Below are 9,026 nucleotides of genomic sequence, written 5' to 3'. Positions count from 1 at the left end.
CAAGAAGAATCTCCTAAGAAAGCATAGCAAAGGTGAACAAACTATTGTGTTTCATTTCTAGTTCATGAATTTTAACTTGCTTAATTTCATTGACAACTAATGTCAGCATGTTCCAACTCCTTACTGTCCTATGGGCAAATGATCCAATGCATCACAATAGAAGAAATTTCTTGATCTAAAATCCGTAAATCCTCAAAAACTAAATTTCATAAGCAAATATGGTTTCCTCAAGTTAAGCTAAACTTAATTTTAAATGGACTCACGAGGTAACCAAGTGATAGTTTTGGGATTAACTAAACTACTCATGTTTTAGCAAAAAAAATAATTTCAACATGCATTTGATGCTTTGTCATCTTTTAAACGTCTGTAGCATGAGATGGAAACATAGAGGATTAAAATTTAAATGGTAAAAAGTTGAAGAAATGTACTTATTTCTCCTTCTACAATAATGAGCTGAAAAAACAAATAAATATATTGTGTTAGTATCTAAATGGAAAGATTAAAAACAAACAAAATAAAACACAAGAATCCGATAGAAAATATGTATCGTAAAGCTATATTTGGTAAATTACTAAAGTAAATATCGTAAAGATAATTGTCAAATAGCTATGTACAGTAAAAAAAGCTATTAGATAGTCATATATAATAGATGGTTATATCTGATAAAGCTATATATGGTGAGCTAAACCATATATATATCCCTCAAGACCTTTGAAAATGTACTTTCCTATTTCCTATTCTCTGTATTCTCTCTTCTACTACTCATCAATGCAAATCCTTACTTTCCTATTCTCTGTATTCTCTCTTCTACCTACTCATCAATGCAAATCCTTACTTTCCTATTCTCTTCTACCTACTCATCAATACAAATCCTTACTTTCCTATTCTCTGTATTCTCTCTTCTACCTACTCATCAATACAAATCCTTACTTTCCTATTCTCTGTATTCTCTCTTCTACCTACTCATCAATACAAATCCTTTAGCTCTTGGCATATTTCCATTTTCTCTCTCCTATTTCTATGTGTTCATCTAAATCGAGTGTGTGCGTTGATCCTAACAGAAATGTCAAAGAAAAAAAATAAAGTGAAACGCAATAGGAGAAGAACAAGAAATGGAAAAGCCTAAACCAAATCGAATATATATATTGATAAATTTAGTAAATTTTAAATACAATGAAAATATTGAGATTTATTTAAGTAAATTGAGAAGAAATGATCTAAATCTGTGACCAGCTCAGCAATCTTGTGCTATTAATAATACAACAATCAAGATATCCATTTCCCAAATGTAATTTGGCAAAATAGATCATAGATTCTCTAGTGATAACTACGAAGTTGTAATTGAAACAGAGACCTGAAGTGATATCATTGAAGGGCAGGAATGCTAAGGGATCCCATTTGAAGCACTCTAGGCATGATCTGTAACAAATGGCCAAACAATGAAGGAATACAAACACAGAGATGCATTTTTCAGAGAAAAAGAGAGGGCGGGAGAATTGTACCTCACCCAACCTAGCATTTATTTTCAGTGATACAAAGTCATCAGCTCTTGTAACACCAACATTTACAATTCCTGTAGCAGCACCTGCCTCGTGAGCCGCTCTGCGAGATTTGATACCACAAGTTAGAGCCTCTCTTTACACGAAACATGATAAATCTCCCCTAGAATTGTCTAGATCCAAAGGATTACGACCATTTAGTTTTTTAATGTATTCTAAACATTCTTGCTTACGTGCAAGTTTAGATATTAATTTGATGGTTAAATTATGAATTTGTCCCTATGCTTTAGACAAGGTTTCAACTTGGATCGATGGTTTTAAAAGTTACAATTTTATTCCCATAATGAGTGTTTCAGTCTCAATTTTGGATCGTACTCCTATTATTCAAAATTTTCAATGAGTAGTACCTGTTTGATAATCATTTGGTTTTTGAAAATTAAGCTTATAAATATTACTTTTACCTGTGAGTTGTTTTGTTATGTTATTAGTTTTTACCCATGTTTTCAAAAACAAAGGCAAGCTATATATATTAATAAGTTGTTTTTTATTTTGGAATTTGAGTAAGAATTTAAATCTTTCTCTAAGAAAGTGAAAACTATGATTAAAAAAATTCGTAGAAAAATAAACAACTAAAAACAAAACTCTACGTTAATCAAAATTTTCAAGATAGAGAAGCAAAGAGAGCACCTCACAAGCCGAAAAGCAGACATGGTCATTACAGATGACCCTAATATGAGTAAAGCATCACAATTTCTAGCAGCTTCCATCGCCTTATTAGCTCTATCCTTCGGAACATTATCACCAAAGAATACGACCTTCAAGTTAATCGGGAAAAAAATGAACACAAAACGTTAGCAAGTAATTGAATAATATGAAATTATAAAAATAAAAGTTTCACCGTTCAAATCTATGCACTTAATTAAGCAAGCAAACACTGTATTGTCGTAAAGAAAATCTTAATAAGCAAGAAAAGAAAATAGATATTTCTCCATGAAACAATAATCAAGGGACATTGACAGATGAGAAATATTTGTCACACCAAAACATTTAACCAGGCCATAAATTCATAACAGTTGACACAACATTCCAGTGAATTTAGTATGAAAGATAATTTTCTTTTTTTTTTATTTTTTCTTTTTTCTTTTTCTCCTCCAGTCATTACATCGGGAAGTGTAGAAGAGGGAACTGGCCATAGTATCACACTGCTACGATGAGATTGATACCTTGAAGTTCATTTAAAGTTCCAGTTTCCAACAAAATGACATGTCTTCAACCATTTACTTATATAGCTTGCGTACACTTCAACTATTCTCACAAGCCAACCCTTGACCCTATTACATTTGGTTGCCAAGGAAATTCGCAGGATAATAAATCCTAGTTAAGTAGATACCATCGCTCAAACTCATTCCCTCTAAGCCCTCTATTATTTACCATCTTTAATGACCTCTAGGCTGACTCATGATGGTCTCCCTCCTTGCATTATATTCATGACCCACTCCCACTAATCCGGGGTGGATGAGAGGCTCCATCCACCAAGCTATCTCTAGAAGATAACTAAGTCCTAGTAATCATTACTCCACAACATCTCTGGCCGCATAATCAGTAACTACCCAAGAACACAACATATTGTCCAATACTGTCAACTGAGTTTCCTTGATCCTCAAAACCCCCAATAAATAGTTCAGATGCTTATAGTACGTACTCATTTAGTTAATGAAAGAAATGATCTTACATCAGGCTTGAGCACTCCATTGCACTCTTGGCAGGTAGGAAGACAAAAGTCCTGCTCCCAAAACTTTTCATCAATTTCAATATCCCCATCTGGCCTTTGCTTCATACCAAAGCTTTTGTCTGACCCTGAGCCTCCATCATGCAAACTTTCAATTGCTTCTGCCCACTGTAGCAAAATATATTTGCAGAAATATCTAAATCGGTTCGCATACATTTAATTCCATACTTACGAGTTGGAAATAAAAGTAAATCAGCTGTCTCCAAGAACAACAAATAAAACAACAACAAAAACCTTTGGGTTGAGAGCTTTCACTTGATCCTGAAATGAATTCCTACAAATGGAAAAGCCGCAATCTAAACATATTACTGAATACACAGTTCCATGTAATTCAAGTGGATTACTACCAGCACGATGGTGCAACCTGGAATAAGAGTAAAATTTTCAGCCCCACAAAACTTCTTCAACATACAACCAGAGCTCATCATGTGAAGAGTGGTGGATTTCTCGTTACCTATCAACGTTTTGTGTGATCAGTAAATTAATTCGGCCTACTTTTTCAAGAGATGCTAGAGATAAATGTGCAGGGCCGGGCTGTGCAGCTGTAAATCGTCTCCACCCTGCATAACTCCTTGCCCAATATCGACGACGACTCCGGATTGAACGAACAAACTCCTGCTTCCAAGAAAATCCAACCTTTAAACTTATGAAAGCATAACAAATGTCGAAATATGGTGAACTTTATCATAACTCCAAACTAAAACTCTTCTCATGATTAGTTATAGACTAAAATAAATGAGGATGATCAAAGATGACTTTCTTTAAAATGTATCCTCATCATCTAATTGTCTCCCAAAACAAAAAAATATGGGTGATATTTGCTGCTTGATTACTCACATCTACGATCTACTATAACTCTTCACCTTGTATTTGTGAGTGAATAAATAATTGATTAGATGCTAGTTAATAACAACATGGTTGATAATTGGAGCAAAAAGAATTTGGTTATGGCGCAAGACTTTGAGAAAGCTCATATGAAAATGGATTAGAATCTCAAGAGACTGGTGTAAAGAAGAAAGGCCAGACAGATAGGTGGAATTGCTTTCGGGGATGCCTTTCTTTGACTATTTTATCATTAATGCACGATTAAAGTTAAGCCTAGAAGTACCTAGTTACTAGACGCCATCAGAAGGCAATCCTATTCAGTTTTCTCCTTCTTTTTCAAGGTGGTGGCTGATTTTTAAGCAAGCTCATAATCATACCTAAAAGTTTGGATCTCAGCTTTCTGGAGTGATTCAAGGTTGGTAAGGATCCTTTTCGAGCTAATGTACAGTGCACTCGCCACGTTTTTCTTGCTAAGTACTGAGTATATCAATTAAATTCTATAAAGATTAAGGCCCCATCAAATAAAGTTTGTTTTCATTTTCAAGTTTCAAAAACTAGGCTGTTCATAATTTATTTCTTTGTTTGAACACTTTCATTTTAAAAACACTCTCAAAATCATAACCACGTAGTAAAACCTAGAAAATAAAAAATAAAAAATAAAATTTATGAGAAATAAATTTCATTGATTTATGAAATATACAAAAGAAGAGAGAGTCACAAGCCAAAGGACTAGAACTAAAATCCCCAAATGAACAAAAGTGTATAAAAGCTATAAGAATTGAAAGGATAAAAATGTTTACACCAAGATAATGTTAAGAAGCTAACATATTCAAAAACATTTTCAAAAGATCTTTCATTATCATGGGAAATCCTTTCGTTTTGCTCGATCATAAAGCCCAAAAAAAAGCCAAACAAAATGCATCCAGAGAACTGTTTTATCTTTTGAGAAAGGGTGGTCAGATAGCTGTAGTGAAGGAGACATTAGGATCACTTGGAAGGGTCATCAACCAATTGAAAGAGGAGAGAATCTCCTTCGAGAAATTCAGAAGTGTTGTTCACATTTGAAATTAGGAAGGTTGTTTAAAAAGTAAAGAAAGCCTGTGCCTAAGTAGGTGAGAGTTTTTCTTTGGGTGTGCATCCAAGGAAAGTTGAACACCAATAATCTGCACCTTTGCTTATCTCCCAGCTGGTGTGTTACTTGTAAGGAAGGGTTGAAATAGGATGCACATCTCTTTCTTCACTGTGCCCTTGCCCAGGACACTTGGGCCAGATTATTTGAGATCTTTGGCATCCTTTGGTGTTGCTCGAATAGAATTGATGAGGCTACCATTCAGCTAATTTATGGACCCCAATTCAAAAGGCAAGCTAGTTAAGGGGCAAATGTTATGGCTACGTTTTGGAGGATTTAGTTGGGGAGAAATCAGATAGTCTCCAAAGAGAGTTATTCTAGCCTAGAGGAGTTATGAGATTCAATTCATTATCTCTTTGCTTCCATTCAGTGTTCTCTTTCCAAACTTTTTTATAGTTATGACATTGAACATACCAGAACAGCCTCTTTTATGTAACCCCATCTCCCACATTTTTATGGTTTCTTTCTTCAAAATAGTCTCACTTCTTATAAAAATACTAATAAACAAAGTAAGGAATTGAATAGCAAACCAGCTTAGTTTTTTAAGTAGAAATATATATTATCAGCATCAAACATAACCTAAGGTTATAAAAACCCACTATTCAGTATGGTTACTTCCAAAATAACAGTCGCTTCCATTGCAATATTGATTCTTTTATTTAAAAATGCAGATAAAGTACGTGCTGTGCTATTATCAATACTTTTGTTTCAAAATGTCCAAGCAATATCATCATAACAGTGCAAAAAGAAGGTAACACATGCCTTCAGATCACCTGATGCGTAATTGGTTTGAAACCAGAACTATAAGCTCCATTCGGGCTGCCGCATAGAGAAACTTTTGCATTAGAAAAGATAAGTGTGGGCGTATTAAAGAAAATGAAAGGTTACATAATCAAAGTATGACCAAAACGTGTTAAGCCAAATATAGAAAGTGTGTCATCAACAAAGAAACAAACTGAGGTCTTCAAATCAAGGTAAGGTTAGTTTAAGAAGGCAGAACTAAATTAACAGAAGTTTTGAAGACAGCAAATATAATATTGGATATTTATAATCTATGTATACAAAATTTTAGTTTGACTACAACAGAACACGCAAGGACGTGTACACTTGAACTTACACGCCAGTATTTAGATTCATAAAGGGTGCTCAAAACTAGAGACTTTTCTCATTGGATAAGTAGTAAGTGGGGTATTGATGTTCTGAATGGAGGGAAAACAGATAGGAATCAAATTTAAAAACATAAAAAGGTTTGCTTGGATCAATTGGAAAACTTCAAACCATATAGGGTAGGACAGTATACAATCTCTAGACTGTAATATACCATGCATGAAAGTTTTCGTTCAATGCACCAAAACTGTGTATGAACAAACATGAGACTTGAGAGTTCGGCTAACTCTCTAAATCAAAGTGAACTTAGAAGAATTTTTGTACAAATCTAACTCTCAACGTTTGATGTTCATAATCATCTCAACGTTAAAACAAATACAGATGAGGAACAGATAAAGGTGGAATATAGGTATGAGAAAGGAAGGGAAGATAGAACCTTCTATAATCAGGAATTCCACATTCTGTACTAATTCCAGCTCCTGTCAATACCACAAGGTTGGAACTGCAGGATGCATAATAGCACAAATCAAAGGAAAATGTGATGTCAATGATGTCACAAAAGAATAGTTGTTGATTCAAAAATATTAAGAAACCAATAAAGTTATGTAAACTGACCTTTGATCAAGAAAATTATATAAGAGATCAACATCTTTCATGCTAGGAGGATCAGAATCAGGAACGAGCTTCTTGTCCCTCAGCAAGTTTTGGTGAGGTTTTTCTACACTGATTGATGAGGAACTAACTGAAAATTTACGTGTTGTTTGGAAATTCCTCGAGAAGTAATAAAGAGATGCCAACCATCTTCCCTTTCTAAGAAATTGGCAACTTTGTCCTCTAGGTTGAACGATATCTATTATTGTTTAGGACAAAATAAATGATCAAGTCATTTATTGGATACTATTAGATATTAAAAATTTGTAAGGGAATAGAAGCTCGCTTGCCTCCCATGATGTTTCCAAGTAACTTTCTTGTGGTTGAGGAAGACTACAAGTTAAAAAAATGGAAAAAAAATCAATCAAAAAACAAAGCACAAGAAAACTTCAGCAGTGTGGGGTAAAATTTCTCCTATACAGTTGACAACATTAGTAAGAACAAGAAGAGGCACCAGCCAAAGACAAGGAATTTAGCTTCAGCAAGATGCTAATCTAACACAAATTCTTCAAAGATGTTAACTGAATTTAGTGTTTACAGCACTAAGAACCTATTTCAACAGCGCTAGCAATTTATCCAACCTCCAAGTGAATGTTATCCATTTCTTCTACACTTGTTCTTCAATTCTACAAACAATAGAAGATACAATCTCCCCTATATCTTTGGATAATAAGAACAAATAAAAAAGACATAAACGCATCACAGATTCACGAGGAACGCAACGAAAAATAACCAATTCAATCCAAAAGAATCCGAAAATGAACAATAACAGCATGAAATGGAGGGAGAATAGAGCATACACAGAAGGGTTGATAGAACAGCAAGCGGACGAACATTAGCACCGTCGAGAATTCAAATTTTCTTTTCTGGGGAGAAATCAAGAAGATATTCGAGAGGTGAGTTGTGGTAGATTATTCAGCTGACGTACCAGTCGATCAAGTTTGCGGCATCCGCCATACTTCCACGTTGCATAGCTTTCCACCTGTTGTTCTGCTTCTCCTGGGAATTAGGATGCAATGAATTATATAAACTACATCATCTTTTCCATGGATTTTTAAACATTTTCATTTGAATTTTGGAACTTCAAATTGTTTCCGGAAGAACTTCAGAACTTGTAATTTGACCTAATTTACAACCAAATTTTAATTGTAGTATCTTTGTTTATTTGTGTTCATCCAAATTAGAGTCGAAAATATTATTATCAGAATTTTAAAATTAATTTATGTAATAGATACTGGTAAAATAATCTAATTAATTAATTAAGTTTAATTAACTATTGATTAACCCATATTGTTAAAAATTAATAAATTGTAATTAGTTTTATTATTGCTTAAATTATTTATTATTAATATTTTTAAGAATCAATACTTACATAATTTTTTATTAGATTAAGTTATTTAATTCCCAATGTTAATGTAAAATATCTTTTTTCTTTATTAATTAATTAACTAATCTACCAAAATAGTAAATGGAAATAATTTTAGTTTATTCTCTTATATTTAATTAATTATTTAATTTCACAAATTTAATATACATATAATTTAAACAAAATTAATTATATCAATTAGATCCATATAATTTATTCCAACTATTATATTTTTCACGTCAACAAAAATCAAAATTTTGATAAAATATATTTTTAGTCTCGAATTTGAATTTACTATAATAAAATAGACGAGAAGAAGAGGGGCCGCCCTCTTTTCTTTTTCGTATATGACTCAAGTGGCAAAGACCCTTTCCTTCGAGCGAAGAGCTTCGCTTTAGCCAAGCTTCAACCGCCAATGCTCGTTGCTTCTGGCCGCCTTATTCCATCACCCGAGAGAATTTGATTTATAATCGAGTCCCTGAAGCTTAAAATTAATATTTAATTGGTTAATAAAATTTAAAATTGACTACTAATTTATCAAACTTCTTCAATAATTATAAATATTAAAAAAAAAAAAAAAAAAAAAAAAAAAAAAAAAAAAAAAAAAAAAAAAAAAAAAAAAAAAAAAAAAAAAAAAAAAAAAAAAAAAAAAAAAAAAAA

General features: G+C 32.9%; 1 protein-coding gene across 2 annotated transcripts; it reads right to left on the bottom strand.

Moving 5' to 3' along the window:
• Nucleotides 1-1,125: 1,125 nt before the first annotated feature.
• On the bottom strand, nucleotides 1,126-8,143 carry LOC111499755 (NAD-dependent protein deacylase SRT2). 2 transcript variants are annotated; one of them, XM_023151420.1, is made up of 12 exons: nucleotides 7,801-8,143; nucleotides 7,582-7,660; nucleotides 7,291-7,333; nucleotides 6,965-7,199; nucleotides 6,786-6,851; nucleotides 6,016-6,061; nucleotides 3,743-3,903; nucleotides 3,523-3,652; nucleotides 3,232-3,396; nucleotides 2,187-2,314; nucleotides 1,503-1,602; nucleotides 1,126-1,419 (listed from the first exon to the last, which is right to left on the bottom strand). In XM_023151420.1, the coding sequence occupies exons 2-12, from the start codon at nucleotides 7,600-7,602 to the stop codon at nucleotides 1,366-1,368; spliced, it is 1,149 nt and encodes a 382-aa protein (XP_023007188.1). In that variant the 5' UTR covers nucleotides 7,603-7,660; nucleotides 7,801-8,143; the 3' UTR covers nucleotides 1,126-1,365. The 2 variants fall into 2 exon arrangements, with proteins under 2 accessions (XP_023007188.1, XP_023007189.1); XM_023151421.1 differs by lacking the exon at nucleotides 7,582-7,660 and having other exon boundaries at nucleotides 7,801-7,903.
• Between the last annotated feature and the right edge of the window lie 883 nt (nucleotides 8,144-9,026).

This window comes from Cucurbita maxima, unplaced genomic scaffold (genome assembly GCF_002738345.1).
Source record: "Cucurbita maxima cultivar Rimu unplaced genomic scaffold, Cmax_1.0 Cma_Scf00027, whole genome shotgun sequence".
Taxonomy (NCBI): Eukaryota; Viridiplantae; Streptophyta; class Magnoliopsida; order Cucurbitales; family Cucurbitaceae; genus Cucurbita; species Cucurbita maxima.
This window is presented reverse-complemented; position numbering and strand designations above follow the sequence as displayed.

Coding starts and splice junctions, on each gene's coding strand:
- LOC111499755 (XM_023151421.1), bottom strand. CDS start 7,836: ATGTTCGTCCGCTTGCTGTTCTATCAACCCTTCTGT. Junction 7,200..7,290: donor ACTTGGAAACATCATGGGAG/GCAAGCGAGCTT, acceptor AAACAATAATAG/ATATCGTTCAACCTAGAGGA. Junction 1,603..2,186: donor TCTGCTTTTCGGCTTGTGAG/GTGCTCTCTTTG, acceptor CAAATCTCGCAG/AGCGGCTCACGAGGCAGGTG.